Source organism: Galleria mellonella, unplaced genomic scaffold, assembly GCF_026898425.1.
Source record: "Galleria mellonella isolate WM207_F2 unplaced genomic scaffold, CSIRO_AGI_GalMel_v1 utg150, whole genome shotgun sequence".
Lineage (NCBI taxonomy): Eukaryota > Metazoa > Arthropoda > Insecta > Lepidoptera > Pyralidae > Galleria > Galleria mellonella.
This window is the reverse complement of record NW_026442002.1, coordinates 1664402-1686105: the sequence shown is the minus strand read 5'-3', so window position 1 is coordinate 1686105 and position 21704 is coordinate 1664402. Positions and strand designations below refer to the sequence as shown.

At 36.1% G+C, this 21704-nt stretch overlaps 1 protein-coding gene across 2 annotated transcripts; it reads right to left on the bottom strand.

The window, feature by feature from the left end:
- Positions 1-1097: 1097 nt before the first annotated feature.
- On the bottom strand, positions 1098-15223 carry LOC113510581 (putative uncharacterized protein DDB_G0277255). 2 transcript variants are annotated; one of them, XM_052892121.1, is made up of 16 exons: positions 15101-15223; positions 14326-14517; positions 13330-13354; positions 12647-12718; positions 6858-6902; positions 6422-6466; positions 5865-5885; positions 5648-5698; positions 4964-5143; positions 4309-4362; positions 4030-4080; positions 3796-3840; positions 3197-3217; positions 2602-2649; positions 1875-1973; positions 1098-1799 (listed from the first exon to the last, which is right to left on the bottom strand). In XM_052892121.1, exons 1-16 carry the CDS (start codon positions 15131-15133, stop codon positions 1267-1269), a joined length of 1515 nt encoding a protein of 504 aa, XP_052748081.1. In that variant the 5' UTR covers positions 15134-15223; the 3' UTR covers positions 1098-1266. The 2 variants fall into 2 exon arrangements, with proteins under 2 accessions (XP_052748081.1, XP_052748080.1); XM_052892120.1 differs by having other exon boundaries at positions 1098-1973.
- Positions 15224-21704: the final 6481 nt, after the last annotated feature.

Here is a 21704-nt window from a genome sequence, read left to right as displayed (position 1 = left end):
TTTTTGTTTTAATAATTTTACTATTTGTAAACTGTTTTATTTTGTCGTGCAAAAAAAAGAAACTCTGACTTTAATCGCGGCAAAGTTGATTTAAAAATCAAATGGCTGTCTATGGTTTCATAGACAATATGTCGGGTTTTTTTTTTGTGAAACACAATCTTTCATTAACTTGTGAAGACATTTAGAGGTAACAAGTAAACGAAACTCACTATTTTTTTTTAATGGGTGATAATGCAATAATAACCTCGCCTGCGCTGACGGTATACGCTGGCGGGGCACCAGTGAGGGATGATAGATGACGATGAAAGCAGATCAGTTAGCCCATCGTGATGAATTCCACGAGATGTTACCACGATGGTTTCCAGGGGGAACCGCGTGGAGGTCGACCTGATTAGTAACATTGCTAGCATTGGGGCTGTTAAACCACATCGCTAACAAATTCACTATTTGTTTTTTAATGGATGATAATAGAATGGTAACCCCACCCGTGCTATTGGTATACACCGATGGGGCTATATATATATAGGTGAGGATGAAGCAGGTCAGTTAGCCCATCGTGACGAATTCAACAAGAATTGTTCACGATGGTTTCCAGGGGGAACCACGTGGAGGTCGACCTAATAAGGCATATTGCTAGCAATGGGGCTGTCAAACTCCATTGCTAACAATCCTTTTCCCTCCGAACAAACTCACTATTAGGTCCTTATTAATATTATAAATGTAAATTTTTTTTTGTTTTGCACCTGGCAACCCTGAACAATACACAACGCCAAGGTTAAGTACATTAATATATGTATATACACATAAGATATAGTTGACGGAGTTACGAGGTAACAAACAAAAGAAAAATACAATCGATTTGAGAACCTTCTTTTATATAGTAAGATGCTTTTAACAGGGACTCCGCTGCCTATCTCTCGCCGTCCCTTAATCGCCTCTTACGACACCCACAGGAAATCCAAAGGCTGGCCTATTCTATGCCGGGACCACACTGCCAACTCTATATTGCTATATGTTAAAATTCGAAATCTCAAATCTATTATAACTGAAATGATAAGAATACTGCGGGTAAGTAAAACAAAGACAGAAGATTAAGTACAATCAACATTTATTAAAGGAATTTTGAAAAAGAAGCCGAAACAATTAATCATTAATCACAAGAATTTTGATATAAAATCATTAATTTCATTAAATTACAATAATCATTTCATGAAAGACATTTTAATATTAGTTACATGATGAGCTGTAATCAGTAAGTCGGCATAATTAACACTCTTCTACATTCAAACCGTTGTTGGAACTTCCGATTTCATTATTAAGGTCTGCATTTCTAGCGCTGCTGGCGTCGAAACTGTTATCAGAGCTGGCACTATCGTCGGAACTGCTACTTAAGCTGGAACTAGACTCGGAACTTTTCTTGGAACTGCTACTGTGGCTGGAACTTCTCTTGGAACTGCTATTATAGTCGGAACTATCGCCGACTCTTGCTGCATTACTACTGGCACTGCTCGTTCTATCTAAACCGCTGTCAATTCCATCATTAACGTCGTCAATACCTAAATTATTGCGAGAGACGCCGATTCCTCCGAATTCGTTATTAAACCCTGCATTTCTAGCGCTGTTGGCGTCGAAACTGTTATCAGAGCTGGCACTATCGTCGGAACTGCTACTTGAGCTGGAACTAGACTCGGAACTTTTCTTGGAACTGCTACTGTGGCTGGAACTTCTCTTGGAACTGCTATTATAGTCGGAACTATCGCCGACTCTTGCTGCATTACTACTGGCACTGCTCGTTCTATCTAAACCGCTGTCAATTCCATCATTAACGTCGTCAATGCCTAAATTATTGCGAGAGTCGCCGATGGAACTGATATTATTGTTGGCGTCAGATGCCAATCTCAGAGCGCCATTGAAGTCGGAGCGTCCGCATCCGGATATTCTCTTCCTTATATCCGATCCCAACGAATCCAAACCTGGAAAAAGAAAAGAAAATTGTATTAACATTTGCTGTAACTATTTAGATATTTGTGTTGACAGCGATAGAAATGCGTGTCTTATTTGGGGTATCAAATTTTAAATGACTTTGTGAAGAAAGAGAGTTTTTTTTTAATGAATAATGGAATAGCTGACAGGTTCACCTGGTGGAGAATTCTAACTGTCACCTACATGAACAGTCGTGTGGCTCCCGCAAAGAATGGGCCACTCCTTCGTTCCCTGCGGCTGTCATAAGAGGCAACTAAGGGAATGTAATAGTCGAGAGACGAGAAGCAGCGTTCCTCTTCAAACCTTACCAAAGCCTAACTGCGGTTGCCAAGCGTAGTAAATACTGGCAAAACCTTTCTTTACGGGGAAGGTCTATATTTATTAGTTGACAGTTAAGATATGATGGTGATGATACTATGAACAGCTCCATGGATATCACAGAATATACTGTGGTGATGCATTCATCAGTTCAGACTGTTGGATGTTCACTGGTGATAATGTTAGACTTTCTTTTTATTTTTTATATAATATAGATGTTTGTTTAGATATTTAGACAACGACCATGGTGGATATATATTTGCTTTGCAAAATATATGACAGAATACTCATTAAACTCACCAGAGTATCCTCGGGACTTGAAACCGTCATTACAATAATCGATCATGGCTGAAAGAGAAAATAGGATGTTATTGTTTATGCTTTTTTTTATGCAACTTAGAATGACAAATAAGCTGGTGCTCCACTTGATGGAAAATGGTAACTGTCACCTATAGATATGAGCAGTACCATGGACATAACAGATTATACTATTTCGCCCATGATACCTCCCATGTGTTGCCATTCCTGAGGACTCAAGTGTTATTTCTCTGTAGCCTGTAAATTCACTGCCATATCTCATCCTTCAAATCGAAACACAACCATGCAAACACAACTGCTTCACGGTTAAAACACGAATGTTACAGAGATGCCCAAGCGTTTGCTTGGACTTTTGTACAAAGGCTCTCTCTGATAAATGTATGTATGTATTATTATTATTTACATATATAGGTGTATACAATCCAAAATATTTCACTTCTTTGTAAGCGTATGTAATTCATGTAGGCTTACAAACGACTTGTTATTTTCTTTTTTAAATATGTTTGAAAATTTACTTCACTCATAAATGACGCTGTACTGTTTTAATAAATTAAAGATAAACAATTAAACTACTTACAATCCACGAGATCATCGCCAACTGCAAAAAGAATGATGTGATTAGTAATTCGAATGATTAAAATCGAAGAAACCTATTTAGTGTTATTAATGTGCCGTGTGATCCCGGCATAGAATGGGCCACCCCTTCCTTTCCAGTGGGTGTCGTAAGAGGCGACTAAAGTAACTCAATGGAAGAGGGACGGGCAGCAGCGTCCGACTTGAAACATCACTAAAGCCTAACTGTGGTTGCCAACTTGTTTGCCAAGAGTGGAAATTATTGGCAAAACTCCCTTTCATGGGAGAGACCTATATCCAGCAGTGGCACAGCATTTACAAATTGGTCTTTTTTTCTTTACCAAGGTTTACTTATGTAATAAATATTAAACATTAACTCCAACCAGCTCCATTTCAGCCCATATCTTTGACCTCCCTGCACGACACGACACCTAGTGTTTCTTTTATCTGTCCTATGTAGTTATTCTTTGGTCTTCCCTTTCCTCTTTCGCCCTCTACTTTTCCTTCTACTTTTTTCTCTTTAATAAATCCGTCTATTGACTATTATTATAATAATTGTAATATGAGAGGTAAGAAGTAATAAATTAAAATTCCAATACTCACGTCCGTCATTATAACTGTTACCAAGCAGACCCATCATGCTGGAAACTGGAAAGAAATGAAAAAAAGAAATATAAGTCACTGTGAACAAGATAATGTTGAGTTAGAAATCCCAGAAGTTCCCTAGTTGGTTATTTGATTACAGTTATTTTGTGTAATATGTGCAAAATTATAAATAAATAAATTTTCGTAACATTAGTAAGAAATTAAGAATTGTAGTGGAGGAACACCGCTCACCCTTGTCGTATGCTGTGACCAAGTCGTCGCGGCTCCATTTGTTGTCGTTATCTGAAACAATTAGTATAGATTAACATACAATTATATAATTCAATTACCAATTATGACTGGAACAAATCTCTTTAAGGGATAAGTCCGCCTGTGTACAATTTTGGTACAATTTCTAATATTCATATTAAAAGTGAATGTATAAAAGCGTTTATAAAATAAATAAACAAATTTCTAAATAAATTAATTAAATATAAGAGAGAATACTAATATAAAATGTCAAGTACTTACTTTCGAGTAGTCGGGCCAATTCGTTCACTAACTCCACAATAATTTTGTTGGTGCCTAAAACAGAAGGGATTTAATATTATTATTATTATTATTATTTCCATGATTCTCACCATATCTTCCAGTATAAACTATTAAATCACATTAAAAGCAATAACACAGTGTAAATATCTTCAATCTCTTCTTTGTAACAATTTTGTAATAATTACAAATAATTCACTTTATTAAATTATTTGTAATTATTACAAATCATTACAAATTAATAATTTAGAAGTAATTACAAAGAATTTACTTTATTAAATTGTTTGTAATTATAATGATTCTTATATGTTATATTATGTACAGTTAATGCTGTGTACATCTTTAACTGGTGTGCATATACTACCATGTTTATATTACATAAATGGTGTATTCTAACGAATTATTATATATAAATTTATTTAAATCTATTTTAATTTAATTTAAATTTAGTTTCAGTTTAAGTTGAATAAATTTTAATTTACTTGAATAAAATTTAGATTATTTTAAATTAAAACGTCTGAATGTCAGCCTCAATTTTGTCATTCGCACTCAGCCGCAAGTATTATTAGAGCTTGGCCTTTAATAGATCGATTCTCACACTCACAAGTATAACAAGATGGAGATAAGACAAACTCACCTGTAAGAGAGCCGACACCTCTTCCATTCGTATACTTTCCGACGAGATCGTCAATTTGAGGGCGGACTTTCAGAAGGTCGTAGAACTTGAGCACGTCTTCGGCGTTATTGTAGCCACCGGTGTATTTGGGCCAGCCCCATTTTGATCCGTAATTGTTATTGCAAACAGCTGGAGTCAGATCTGCGAGGCGTGAAACAGGAAAAAAGATAAAAAATCTGTAAGTAACGTATTAAAAAACTTTACGTATGTTGTTAAGTTATTAGAGGGAGAGTGTATACGAATTGTCTCTGTTCCACCTGTGTTTCTGCTGTGAAGCAGCTGTTTGCAGCTTGTACGATTTTGTTTTAATTTGAAGGGTCAGATATGGCAGTGAAAATACGGAGTACGGAGTAGAGATGCGTAATATTAGATATAGTAATATCTATATATTGTAATTATATGGGCCAAGTAACGAATATATTATAAATCGGTTATTCAATGTATAAATATATTGCAAGGGCTTGAGGGAACTTGATAAACTTTCATTTTAGATGCTTTGTTTAGGATAGGAGTCAGTGGATGCAAATGGCTTGAGACTATTCCTTACGGCAGTCTATGTCCTCCAGTGGGCAGTGGACAGGTTAGCGGCTAACAGGATGATGATGATGATGATGATGATGATAGGTGCATATAAAATATGTTTACCTGTTCTCTTATCGACGATACAGTTGACAATCCTTGCAATAGCCATGGCGCCTGTAAAAAGAAGACGAAAAATAAATTAAATATATCGCGGGGAATAATTTTTTTTAATCTAATATGATTATATATAATTATAGATTTTTCAGTTATTGTGACAAAAAAAATAACGATATCCTTATTGGCCTAGTAGTTAGATAAAAAAATGGAAATATATACTCACTGTTGCCAAATATTGATCCAACTGAAATTAAAAAAAAATACAAATTAGTATTGCATGGTTATTATCATAAGTGGGAGGGAGGGATTGTCAGTGATGGGGAGGTTAGTCCCCATTGCTCTCAATATACCCTATCAGGTCGAACTTCACGCAGTTCCCCCTGGAAACCATCGTGACTAATTTATTGTTTAATTCGTCACCATGGCCAACTGGACCTGCTTTTTTATCTTCACCCATTATCCCTCACTGGTGCCCCGCCAGTGTATACCGATAGCGCAGGCGGGGTCATCATTATCGTCGATTAAAAGTCATTATCATAAGTATTAAAAACAAGTAAAATAAACGAGTCGATTGATTGATTTCCCAAAGAAATAGAGTTCTTTTGAAGAAATGTAAAAAAATATATATAAAATTTGAAGTGCCAAAGATTCGCGTAACATTAATATTATACTGTGGTAATAATGAACTTTTCTTTTTTATTTCTTTTTTCCAATAAATAGCAAAGTGTTTTCCAGATAATATTTCCAATTATCTATTTCTAAAAAAAAAGATATACTCACGGCCAGGAATTTGAACATTAATGATGCCCCTTGCCGCAAGAGCCACTAGAAAAGAAAAAAAAATTGTAACAAACGCTACTGTCAAGCCAAATGGTAACCCAATCTCACGTTAGATACGTTTTCGTCACCACACGCGTGAGAAAGAATATGACGCTATGGCTGTCTTGTTCTATCTCATGTATGTCTTAGCGAAAACGTGTCTCCCGACAGATTCATGTCATTTGCATAGGGAATAGAAAAGTTAAAACATTTTTTTTAACAAACCAAATGTATATCGATTTTTCACATCACTAGTGAATTATCTGAAATTTTAATTATATAAATATAAAGCAAATATAATTTATTAAATATATAAGTTTAATTATTTTGGAATAGGTTCATTAAATTAAAATAAAAAAAATATCAATATTAAATGAACAAACATAACATAACTTACTCCTGAGCATGACGTCGATGGAGTCATCGAAGTTACCGGGGTATTCTGAAAAATAAAGTTAATATAATATTAAAAACAGTTCAAGTTAATAAAAACACTAAAATTTGAAGTTCATTCATTCATTCATTCACATTTAAATAGTCTTTATTTATGAATATTTTCCAATAAATTTGTGTTGTTTATATTCTATTCTTCAAAGCAGTAATGAAATGAAATGAAATGAAATTTATTTGTTATAAAAGTAGTACATAATAGATGGTATGGTTATTTATGTTATATAGATCTCACTTTTAGTCTTTACAGACATGCAAATACATATTTGAATTAATCTATTATTATTCTTTATATAATTCAATTAAAGTTACATATTATACATTTATTATTATTATAAAAGTATGAAATTATTGTTATAAAACTGTCAATATATTCATGACGAATGTTAAAATTATATCAAGTATGTATTGTCAAAATATTATGTTTTCTAATAATTATAGTTCAACATCGTTTATATAATCACTTATTGAATAGTAGCATTTGTCAATTAATAAATTAAATAATTGTATTTTAAATTGTGTCGATGGCAATTCCTTTAAAGAGGTCGGAAGTTTGTTGTATATCCGGATAGCCATTGGATAACAACTTCTTTTATATAGGTCCGTTAACATTATAGGCAATATTAGCTTATTTGGATATCTTCCACGATAATTGTCGACATTATTACAATACTTTTCAAATAAATAAGTATGTGTTTTAACAAAGTTACATGTTTCATAAATATATAAACAAGGTAAAGTTAGCAGTTTCAGCTTTTTAAAATATGGTACACAGCTAGTTCTGGGTGTGAGTTTGTTTATAGCACGAATACATTGCTTCTGTGCTATAAATGCTCTTTCCAATTCTGTTGAATTTCCCCATACCAAAATGCCGTATCTAAGATTGGAAGCAACATATCCATGATACGCCAATAAAGCAGTTCTTTCATCAGCTATATTTACAAGACGCCACAAGACATAGGAAAAACTATTAATATTACTGTTTAGGTTTTTTATGTGTGGTTTCCATGTACAGTGATTATCCAACATGATTCCTAGAAACTTCACAATGTCACATTCATTAATTAATTGATCTTTGTGTTTAATCATTAAGTCAAATGTTTTGTTAGTTCGTTGATTATGAAATTGAATATATTTAGTTTTGTCTATATTAACTTTTAGATTATTTTCTTCTAGCCAATTAATAACATCAGATACGGTTTTATTAATTTCTTTATTATATACATTCTCAGAGTCATAAATATTTGGTATCGCAATGGCTATATCGTCCGCAAATAGAGTGCAAAAATGTCTAGTTATAGTCGGTAGGTCATTTATGAATAAAATAAATAATAAAGGACCCAAAATACTTCCTTGTGGTATCCCAATGTCTTTTACTTTATCGTCAGATTTATACAATACTTCGTTTAACTGTGCATCAAGATTTGCTACTTCAACTCGTTGAATTCTATGACTTAAGTAAGTTCTTAACCAGTTATAAGCATTACCCCTAAGTCCATATCTATCACATTTAGACAGTAATAGCTCATGTGGAACGAAATCAAACGCCTTACTCATATCAAAGAATACAGCTGTAACTTCAATAGATTTATCAACATTACTCAAAATGGTACTGACGAGTCTAAAAGCTGCTAGAGAAGTAGATTTTCCCTTTTGGAAACCGTTTTGATTTTCATTTAATATATTATGTTTATTTATAAATTTTGTCATTCTATTATGCATTGCTCTTTCAAAGATTTTAGATAATACTGATAGGAGTGCAATTGGTCTATAGTTATCGACGTGCTCAGTATTATGCTTCTTATGTATAGGTTTTACAATTGTAATTTTTAATCTGTCTGGGAATATACCGTGAAGAAATGACAGATTTATTAAGTAACTTAAAACGGGTGCTATAATAGTTTTGGTAGCTTTAAGTATACTTATAGGTAGTTCATCATTTCCTACTGATTTTGTGTTTTTTTGATTTTGTATTATACTACATATCTCATTTTGATCTGTTGGATATAAAAATATGCTGTCATTTATATGTTGAACATTTCGTACATTATTATTTTTTAAACAATTATTCTTTGCTACATTTATGAAGTGCTCATTAAAAACATTAGCTATATCTTCTGGCTTGTCAATTACTTTGCAATTGTGTACTATCTGTTTTATGTATTGTTTTTTTATGTTATTATTAGTCTTTATGAGCTTCCAAGATGTTTTACATATATTACTAGATTTACTGATGATTTTTTTATTCTGAAGTTTTTGCGCTATATGTATACACTTTTTTAATACAGCTGAATAGTTCTTGTACTTTATCTTATTTCTTAAATTTTGTTTTTTATAATATTTAAATCTAAGGTAACGTTTTGTTTTACATGCCAAACGTATACCTTTTGTAATCCAAGAATTACTTTTCTGCTTTGAAACTATTTTTATTCTTTTGATTGGGATGCATAAATTATAAAACAATATTATCAAGTCTAAGAATATGTTAAAAGCTTCATTTACATCCTTTTTATTATAAACTTCAGTCCAAGATAGACTATTTAAACAGTTAATCAATCTTGTAATATTTTCGCTACAAAAATCTCTTTTTGTAATAAAATAATGTTTTAATTTGTTAACAGTCTTGTTTATTGGAACCTCTAGAGATTGTGCCGTATTATGATCTGATAAACCTAAGTGGTGTATCTTACTCATAGCGTCCGGAACATTGCTAATTATGAGGTCAATGCATGAATTTTGTCTCGTAGGTTCAGTTATATGAGATTTGAAACCATAGTTTTGAAGTAATCTGACAAAGTCCTTACATACATTATTTTCTTTCAACATATTAATATTAAAATCTCCCGTTATTATAATTTTCTTATTTATTTTTGATTTAGTTTTATGTAATAATTCTTCCAGTTTCTGTATAAATGTAAAGAGATTAGATTTATTGCAATCAGGAATTCTATATAAGCAGATTACTAAACAATTAAGTTTGGGTATTTCTATTCCACAACATTCGAAATATTTCTCACAAGCCATATCTTTTAAATATTGTATTTTTTGGTAATCCAAGTTATCCCTACATAGAATACATACTCCACCCCGTTTTTGATTTCTAGAATACGAATCAGCAAGCTCAAAGTTATTCAAGTAAAGATTTCGTTCATTACCAGATTTTATAAATGTTTCCGATAAGCAAATGACATCTATATCTCTATAGTCTTTTGATAATTCATCTAGAGTTATTGAAAATAACTCTTGTTTACTGAGAATGCCTGCAATATTTTGGTGTAATATTACTAAACTATTCGTATTGTTTGAGGTCTCGAAATAAATGAAACTTTTCTATGTCATCCAGAGAAGTATGTTTTCTTTCGACCGATTTACTATTATTTATTGGGTAAAAGTAGTCCATTATGGTTCTTTTGTTCTTTATTGGTTTGTTGGAGCTATTAATTTTTACGCCGTTTTTAATGTTGTGATTTGTTAATGATTCTAGTCCATTTTTGTAATTAATTTTATGCATAATGTACACATTTTTTATGTAAGTGTTTTTATATTCCTGATAATCAATTTCAATATTTAATTTCATAGATATGGTTTTAATAATTTTGTTTGGTATTGGATTTATTTTGGGATAGTCAATATTTAAAAATGTACAATTTGAATAATTTTGAATTAGCATTTCCAGTTCATAATTTAATTTTTTTACATTCAGATAGGGATTAGTATTTATACTTAATATAAATATTTTGTTATTTTTAAATTTTGATGATATGTTACATATTTCTGACATAATTTTATATGGGTCCTTGTCATTAGTGCCTATAGATAGTACAATAATATCATTTTCAGTTATACTTGTTGAACTATAACAACTAGTTAATATTTGAGATGAAGTAGCATATGGCTTAACAAATCCATGAATACTATAAATATTATTCCATTTACCAAATCTATCTGCTAACATTTTCTCAGTTAATCCACTTACAAGTTCGCCCCCAAATATATGTATTTTACTTATTTTATCATATACTATAGTGCCTGTATTTATTGATTTCTCTGTATTAATGTTTTCATTATAACATAGATTAAATTGTGGACTAACATCTTCCGATTTACTTCTATTTGTACAAGTGCTTCTTGTTTTATTCCTTGATATTTTCTCACTTAGAGGGCTGTTGCATTTTACTTCTTTAATCAAAGGTAGAGTTCTATCTAGTCCTATCCGGTGAATTTCTTGTTTAAACCCTATTTTTTTTGCTTCTAAACTTTTCCTTCTTTCCTTTATTGATGTAATTTTAGGGCTGGATTTACAAAAATGGGTGAGTTTTTTAATCATTGTCTCATTTTCCAATATTGTGTTTTTTAAAGCAAAATTTTCCTGGAGTAAATTACTAATTTCGTTGTCCGCTATTTCTAGTTTTTTTCGCAAAATATCAATTTCACTTTCCATATGTTCTATTTTACTACAATCCATGAGTCCTATATCCGGACAGCTTCTATTCAATATATTTGTTGAATTAAGGGTGTGTCCTCCAAGTTCTTCACTATCATCAGACAATGATTGAAATGAGTTTTCAGTTGATACGTTTATTCTATATTTCTTATTTCGTAGTGTGACATTATCGTTATTTTCTGTATGTGGTGAGCTGAAGTATTTTATAAGAGGCGATGCTTTACAAGGAGTTGATTTCTTCTGCAGTTTGCTTACACATTCATAACATTTCCAATTTGCCTTGTTTTCTGCCGTCATAATACGAAAACGTCCAAAAGAGACATCAGTGCAATCTAAGTGATATAGTGTTCTGCATACAGAACATGTCAATTGTTGTTTATTATTTATTTCATTACAACATTTTCCGCATAACAACTCCATCTTGAGGTTATTTGTTGATTTTGTAAGTAATGTAAGCTGTTTATGGTTCTTTATAGTCTATTAGATAAATCAGTTCCGCTATTATACATTAAATGGAGTTATACTTCAAATGCATTAACATATCACGCAGTTTTTGTAACAAATATTAATCGTTTGTTGGGGATCGAACCACGGACCTCTTTGTCATTAACTGTTAAAAAGTGGTCTAGCAGCCGTTACGCTATCGGATATCTGTTTTCTTTTGTGAATTTATAAGTCTCTAGCTTCAGTGTTGCATGAGTAATAGTGACGGTTAACGATGACTTGTTATTTTCAATAGTTGAAACAGTGGGTGACTCACCGGGGCCGTTGAATACGCCGATGCAACTCACTTTTTTCAAACTGTTTTTATAATATTTTACTTTAAATATTGTTTATGTTCATTTTAATTTTATAATTATTTATGGCTTGGGATATTCTGCAAATATTGATATCAATTTCACTTCCAAACGAGAACTTTTAGTATATATAACAATTTAAGTTCAGCGGAGCGATCTTTTTTGCGTCTGTACACTTGATGACCTTCAAGTGAACTTCAGTCTTAAATAATAGTGTTCAAACACTATGAGACATTTTAAAAGTTGTATTTTTTATGCAACTTAGAATGGCAAACAAGCTGATGGAAAGTGGTAACCATCGCCTATAGACAGGAGCAATAGCATGGACATAACAGAGTATACTGCTTCGTCCATAATACCCCCATGTGTTGCCATTCCTGAGGACTCGGGTGTAGTTTCACTGTACCCTGTAAAATCACTGCCATATCCCACCCTTCAAACTGAAACACAGACATGGAAACACAACTGCTTCACGGTAAAAACACGAATACTTACTCAGACTAGAGATGCCAGACAAAATGGAGCTTGCATCGCCGGCATTATTGGTCACTCCCCTAGCCAAGTAACCTGGAAATTAATAAAAAGAAAAAGAAATTAATCAATTGTAAATTGTCATTATTCACATGATCAGAATAGTTCTGTATGCAAAGTGAAATAGAAATCATTACCATCCTTTTTTTAAGGAACGTTCTACCAGGGAAACGGAACCTTTTCCCCTAAACTAACTTGGGTTCAATAGTGACAAAATGTTTTGAGTTCTACTAATTTGACGCGACGTAAAAATGGACTGCTAAATCTTTTGTTATTTTTAGCCTCATGTTTTCTTTGCGGAAAACATCAATTTTAATTTTACCCTGTACGTGTATTTTTGTATATATCGATGCAATCGTTTTGTTAATTGATTATTTATTAGCTAGTAATTAAATTAATTATATTAGTTACTTCAAACAGGGTGCATTAAAGATTCTTCAGAGTCAATCAGATGACATCCAATAGGCAAATAAAAAAGGTTAATTGATTGAGTCTATCGATGTTTTACTAAGTTCATTTACAGAGTGACTCTGTGATAATAGCAACAGAATTTGATTCCCTGTATATTCTATAAGTAATATTGAAATATATTGTAATTCCCAAAAAAGTTAAATGAAATAATATTAAAATTTTAAACTGTGTCTTACCGAAAGGTTGGAGGATGTTGTCGCCCTGAAAGCAAATAAAAATTAAAAATATTGTAATTTTTGACAAAATTTTCCCAAATATTTCTCCGCCATTTATCAATCATTCACACAAACTTTTCACATATTATTATTTCAGCCATTGACTGTTCACTGCTGAATATAATCCGTCTCTATAACGAGAGTTTTACTAGTAGTTGCCACGCTTGGCACGAGGGTTGGCAACCGCTGTAAGGCTATTAGGAATGTTTTAAGAGGGACGCTACTGCCCATCCCTCGTCTTTTCTTAGTCACCTTTTACGACACCCATGGGAAAGGAAGGGGTGGCCTATTCTACGCCGGGACCACACGGCACATGTAACTACATTCTTTTTTTTAATCACAGCACTTTTCATACATGGGTGACAATTAAATCTCGAGTTCCCTGTATTAAAGACACTAAGGTTGTGTTCCTAAAAAGAAACAGTTTTGATTTCAAAAGTAAATTACTGGACCGATTGTGATAAAATTTCTATAAGAGCAATCTGCTATATGCTTAAAGGAAAAAAACGAATTTTCCAAATCGATTTACAACCGACAGTTATAAGGTAATAAACATAAAAAATATATATATAACCGAATTAAGAACGGGAACGAGAGTAGGAGGTGTTGTAGATTTTTTGTCTATTGACAATTTCATGTAACTATAAAAATAAAAAATAATAGATTTTTTTTTATACAGTTTGATATAGAAAACAAACTGACCGTCCACTTGATAGTAAATGGTAACCGTCAAATATGAACATAAAAAACACTTTGGGTATTACAGAATACATTATGAAGCACATGGCACCGTTTATGCGTTGCCATTCTTGAGAACTATGGTGTTATGGCTCCGTGTCCTGTAATATCACTGCCATATTCCATCCTTCAAATTGAAATACATCAAAGCAAGCACAACTGCTCTATGTCAAGCACGAAGTACTTCTCCCTCTATATCTTAACTTCTATGAAACTTACCTTTTGGTATTTGTAGTCGTCATTAAGGAAACCGCCGTTGCTAGACTTTTGGCTGGATTTGAAACCCACTCTTGCATTTCCGTCGTGTCGGCACCATCCGGACCACCACGGCTTAACTGCTACGTTAGCATTAAGTCCTCCTCCTAATCCTGCACCCACCAGGGGAGTGGGGGATGGGGTAACGACTGCCACCTGTACAAAGAAAAACGGTCATCACCTTCCTGTTCTTAATCCAATTGTTTCAAGGGAAAGGGTTTTTTTAATGGGTGATAAGGAATGGTAACCTCGCTTACGTTATCGATATACGTTGGCTAGACACCAGTGAGGGATGATAGGTGAGGATGAAAGCAGGTCAGCTAGCCCATCGTAACGAATTCCACTACAATTAATCGCGATGGTTTCCAGTGGAAACCGCGTTGTGAGCGACCTGATAGGGTATATTGCTAGCAATGGGGTTACTAATCCCCATTGCTAACAATCCTTTCATCCCCAAGAAAGGGGCGAGGAGGGAGGAGGAGAAGAAGGTTAGCATCTGTGTTGTTTACATTCTAACCTATCACATAGTGGTGCTTAGAGTGCTGCGAATTGACAACCCATTTCTTTGGGAATCACTTTAAAAAAAAGGTTTAACTCACCACTATATGAATATGGGGTCAACAATAATGTTATGGAACGATTCAGAATTACTAAAAATATGAACTTAGTGGTTAGAAGCTCAGTTAAGAACTTATTTTAAGAAGTTAGTTTAGTATTAATATAATCAAAGTGAACTCACCAGAGCGGCCAACACGATCAGCTTGAGGGACATTTTTTGGGATCACTAACGAATATTGCTCTTTCTGCCCATATTTATATGAAATCTGTTGTTTACGAATACCTCGCATTTACGTAAACAGATGTGTTTATTTGTCTAGTGAAAAATATAATGTTTACTTGTCAATTGGTTCGAACAGTTGGTTTAGAGCGATGCGCTCGATTGGGGATTCATTGTTTACAATATTGCTCACGACTGTGATTAACAGTAGGACAGTCAGAGGCACTCGTCGACAGCTGCCGTTGTGAAAGTAACTCTCGACATGCCCACATTTCAGCCGAGCACATTTTAATATAATCCCGTGGGTGTCGTAAGAGGTGATTGAGAGAATTTAATGGTAGAGAGACAGACAGCAGCGACCCATCAGTAAAAGCTTAATTGATGCTTCGGTATTTTCCCATCATTATTACTCCATTAGGAGTAATAATGATGGGGAAATACCGAACGTGATTAAAAGCTTTCCTAAGACTTCATTCAATCTAATATAAAGTTATAATGTATATGCATATTAATTTTTTGTTTTTTTGTTATTGTAATATCACGTACGTCCTTGCTGATGCTACACTTTACATGTAAGACTTTTTTTACAAATCTGACTTATATTATTTTAGTTTTACAAAATATGTTATTTAGAATTAATAATTAATTATTAATTAATTAATTACCAACACGATTTGGTTAATGTAAGGATTTTACAAGAAACAAACATTTTTCCTACTTTCACCAAACCAAGACTAATCTAACTTACTTTTCTGACCACGAGTATCATCACCACGCAGTGGCCATGCCTATCATTGCAAAAACCCGAATTGGGGTAAGTCTAAAATTTTCTAATAAACATAAGATTTACTAATTTTTAATGATAAAAGTTGGAAATATTCTGTGATCATGTGAATGAGGTTGAATCTAAAAATATGAGAAAATACCTCCCAGGGAGGAGTTACCATGTCCAGGGAGAGCGAGTGAGAGAGGTGTACACGCTGCGGTTTCCACCAGTGTAGTTCAGTTCAATGGAGTTACTCTACAATGGCAGTGACGTCATGAGAGATTGAAGGGAGCAGCTTACATGGCCGAAATCCAAGCGCTGAAAGCCCAGACAAAATGAAATTAGATGCGAAACCCAATTCTTGGAGAAGACTTGGGAAACAGCTGAGGAGGTTAAAACAACCGCATTTCACAACCAATTGGAGGAGAGTTCATTTCAGTTTCTCGACTATAGATACAATTAGGGTAAAGTGAAGGTCAACAACGGAGAGCGACGGAGAGCTACGTGCTGAGGACCATCCTCAGCACGTAGCCCTCCGTCGCTGTAATGCAAGTCTTTGGAACTTCGGTCTGCGATTGCTAGACTCACAAAGACCCAAGAAAGCTATGAAACGTTAGGTAAAGCGGTCAAAAACTAAGACCGTATGTTGAGATTGATATTCTAATATTAATTCCATTTCCAATTACATTGTCTAAAAGAGTTGCGCGCTTCAATGCGCAGAAGGAAACGGTAGGCGCGGCGCCTTTGATAATATCATCGCTGGAGCCATATCTGCCGGATTCATTGGAGCTCGCGCTTGAGCCGTCCACTAGGAAGACCGCTTCTGAAGTTTCGTTGGTTTTAGGATCACTAGCATTGGAGGAAATGGTGTAACAGATTGTGCACAGGATGGAACAGCTGCCCAACTCCAGTTGGCGGGAGCTGTCAAATCATCGATTATGACTGTGGTGTCTTGTGGTGGAGAAATAGGTGTGGACTTTTCAGGCAAGGGCCGAACCCTTGCTTTTTAGAAAGTCTCGCTTCGATTTCTACTTTGCCGCTGGGTTCATTTGCTAAACCCAGTAAAAAATTCTTTCCTTTAATATTGAAGTGAAGGTATAAGGTCCAAAATATTGAAAAGAACCTGTAAAGGCCACCTTTGGTCAGCCACATCCACGCTGTACTTGGTAGCATTGTAAAAGTCACAGTTTTTGGCTTTTTCTTAGGATGATTAGCGTCTAGTTCAACATTGTCATGTGACGTGCTAAGCAATAAAGCGTTCTTGTTTCGTTTCCCTTGATCAATTGTAAGGGTACATCTATCAGATTTCAGAATTTTTGTTTATCAAACACTTACCGGATTTCAGCCTTCAAATGACTGTCGCTGTCTTTGTCGGTATATCCAGATTTTAAATAATAAGTAAAAGAGATAAAAGTTATTTTTATTTCACTAGTAATATTAATAAAAATTACAAAGTCTCAGTACAGTAAGTGAAATGGTTTTTGAGTTTTTCAACATTTAAACTCAAATTGCAGTCAAATGAGTACTCTCGTCTTTCTAGTGCCAAAGCTATTCCTAAAACTAAAATTGGTATTGGCTGTTAATAAAATACCGTTATACTTACAGAGTGTATTACAAAAATATTTTGTATGAGAATGATCCCGGCTCAACCACTGGACCGTCTTTATCAGACAACCATTGAACAAACGAACAAAGAAAAATGAGAAAACAATAGGTAATAATATTAATAAGTTTATTTCAAAATAAATGTTACAAACAATATTAAATGTTAAAAACATAGATGAAACCCTGCTCCCTACATAGGTAAGTCCTGTACTTTAGGATAAGCAATGCTTCTCCCTATAAAGCATAATGGCACAAAATATACAAAGAAAAAGAAACCGTAAAATTTAAGGTACTAATACAATAATACAATTTGTTCAAATAATATTTTGTAGGTGTATATTGACAGTCTAATTTGTAAGTGTATGGAATGGATGAGCTATTGTAAAATGGCTGTCATAAACTAAGATACTATTAATAATAAATCTTCAGTTTCATCTTACGTCTTGCTTAATAGCCAATCACTGACAAGCCCGCAAGAAACTCAACAGTTACTCTTTTAAATCTCTGTTAACATTATGTGTTCGTCTTCATCGTCATCACCTTTGATCTCCATCGTTGTTTATTGGTATTATAGTATATAATCTATAAGTACATATGTATATTTATATTTGTATGTATGGTTCTATGCTATATATTTGTATACATACATAAGTAATATTTGTTTAATGTATTCATGTATGTATATTTATATAATCATAATGTGCTGTAGTTCTCCATGTGTAGGTGTTGTGATTTGTAAGTCAATATCGATACGTATGTGTAATTGTTTATTTACCTACAACAATTTTCAATATTTTCACCGCATAATTACATTTCTGTTTTGCCAAAGGTTGATTGGGAGAGAAAGCTATATAGTATTAAGTTTGCCTTTTGTACCAGACATTTTTTTTTAAAGAAAAATGTATTTATTTAAATGTACTATATCTAAATAATTTTAGATATAGTACATTTAAATAGATTTAATAATCAAGTATTTTAATTATACATAGTTATTTGAACTCTTTTATTCGGACTGATCGCACAGATTCGGCAGTGATGCTTTTCTAACATACATTTTCCCCGTCGTTCCCTCTACCTCAATCGCTCGCCTTTTAAATTCTTTAGTACATAGTTAACATTTTTCTACTTATTGTCTGTACTATTTCTATTATAAATACCTTCTTCATTAAATGTACATATATAAATGTAGTCGTTTCGTTAATTACCTCGAATAATTACAACAGAACAAATTTATAGTTTTAAGAACTATTCCTAAGAACTAAGGTATCTAGCCTCAGTACCTACTACTGCAATGACTCTGTCTATACTCATATCTGTTAATTCATATCTGTGATGATTCCAATACTAGACATCTAAATACCTAACCGTATTGACAATCATTCATATTAACTCTATATTCATCATCATCATATCAGCCTTTAACTGTCCACTGCTGAACATAAGCCTCCCCCTTAGAGGGTTTTGCCAGTAATTGCCATGCTTGGCAGGCAGATTGGCAACAGCAGTTAGGCTTTAGAGATGTTTCAAGAGGGATACTGTTGCCTATCCCTTGTCCTTCCTTAGTCGCCTCTTACGACACCTACAGGAAAGGAAGAGCTGGCCTATTCTATGCCGGGACCACACAGCCACCTCTATATCGCTATATGTTTATATTTGAAATCTAAAACCAATTAAAACTAGTGTTGTGAACTCTAGTGCATCGGACTAACAAGTGTTAGGGTGGTGTACTGCGCCATAAGCGCAGCGCACCAGCTCCGGAGCCGGTGCCAGAGACCAGCACTCTCCTCCCCGGCGACCCGCGCCGCCTTCGACACCCCGGCCAAGTATCGGCAACAGGTACACAAGTCACTCCGGTGACTACATTCCATTGTTACATTAACAATAGGCACACACCCCCCCGCCGTACTCGGCGGGGCGGTTAACTGTACACAAAGCGGCCGGGTAACCGTCGCCCGGCCGGTGACTAATCCTTGTATAAAGGGCGACTCATACCTGGACAGGTCCCAACAGGCCCTTATATACGCGGCTTGTAGCGGCTTATTTTTTGTGTCCACTTTTATAGTAGCGCATTGTCCGTATTATAAATTTAAATTATTTTTAGGTATTGGCACCAGACTTAAGAGTCGGGTGCATTGCTAATTTATAAGAGGAGTGTTTCCTGGGACAACATGTCGCTGTCCCAGGATGACATTCCACAATTCGTGGCCTTTTTAAAGGCCAAATGTCCTGGCCTCTTAAAGGCATTTTTCGATGAGCGCAGGGGCGCACATGTGATACATGACGACGCCCCTGCCTCGCCGGCGGCCTCCCTTCAGGAGGCCAACGACGAGCTGTCCTCAAACCCACCATCCCCCCGGGACCACCTAGTGAGTACCCCGGAGCCGATGTCCCCTCAGGAGGTTGCTCCCAACCGCCCCTCCTCTGAAACGGAAATGGAGCTAGACGCTCCCAACGTCGTCGCCGAAACAGGCGACTCCTCCGACACTGCCTCCTCCTCGGAAGAGGAATTTCAAATTGTGGGTGCCAAGCGCACCAAACGCGCGAAGCGGGCGCGCGATCTTCCCCCGCCTAAAACCCAACGTGCCAACGATGGCGCACCCGTTCCGGCTAACGCCGATAAAACCGACCGCGATCACGCGGGGAAAGTGAGGCCTCCTCCTCCTATAATCATCCAGGACAAGACAGCCTGGAACAGGGTGTCAGCTGCGCTGAAGGAAAAGCGCATATCCTTTACCCATGCAAGGGTAACCTCACTAGGAATCAGAGTAGTGGTTCCCACATCGGCGGATCATCGCCAGTTAACTTCCTTCCTCAGGACAAACAGTGTGGGTTACCACACTTATGCCCTCGAGGAGGAGAAACGACTGCGCGTAGTAATACGCGGCGTCCCTAAGGAGCTGGACTGCCAGGACATCCTCGCAGATATCCGCTCACAAAACTACCCCGTCCACGAGGTACACAGGATGTACCGCAGCAGGGCCAAAACGCCACTAGACATGGTACTAGTGGTACTAGATCTCTCCCCAGAGGGGAAATCTATCTTCAACATCCGAAGTGTCTGCCTGATCTCAGGCCTATCAGTAGAACCGCCAAATAAGCGGACCTACCCCGGGCAGTGCCACCGCTGCCAAAATTATGGGCACTCCGCCCGAAACTGCTACGCGCGCGAACGTTGCGTCAAGTGCCTGGGAGACCACGGCACCAAGCAATGCACTCGCGTGAGTGGCACCCCGACCCCACCTAGCTGTGTACTCTGTGGCACACAGGGCCACACAGCTAACTACCGCGGATGTCCCCGCGCTCCCCGTCCCGGCCAAAACAAGGCCTCCGCAAAAGCCACAAAGGCTCAGGCACCCCGCGCAGCACGCCCCGCGCCCCCTACTATCCCGCAGCCCTCAGCTGCACCACCTCCCCCGCCAAAAAATGCTTGGGTGCGACCTCCGGTCGTCAAGGCGACCCCCTCACCCACCATGCCATCTGCAACCGCTCCCACGCTTGCCAAGATTGTGGCATCGCCCGCTCCTCCGCGCCCCGCCCCGCAAACTGGAACGAACATAGGCTCAAGCTTCGCAGCCGACTTCGCACTGGTAGCGAAACTCGCCAGCTCCATCGACGCTGGCGAGATTACGGCCCTGGCCTCCAAATTAAGGTCAGTCAACGACCCACAAGAAAGACTCGCAGCCGTCTGCGAGCACATCGGCGTACTAGTCGCCATCCTCAATTTTAACAATTAATTATGGATCTAAGGGCGAAAAGATGCAAACCTCGGTCCGTTAAGTTAGCGTTTTTCAACGCTAACGGACTACAAGGGCAAAGAGACGAAGTCCGTGAGTTTCTCACCGTCCATCAGGTGGACGTTCTCCTACTACAGGAGACCTTCCTCAAGCCTTCAACACGCGGTCCAAGAATCGCAAACTACAATATCGTACGCAATGACCGCATCAGTCGCGGCGGCGGTACGTTAATTTATTACCGAAGGTCCCTTCAGTGCATTCCGATCGACACGCCTCCGCTCGTAAACATGGAAGCCTCGATATGCCTCCTCGCGATGACAGACCACCGACCGATCTATATAGCATCGGCATATCTCTCTCCCTCCAAAAAGCTACTCCGGGCCGACCTCCAAGCTCTCATGGACCTGGGGGATTCGGTAATTATTGCCGGAGATCTAAATTGCAAGCACAGCCTTTGGAG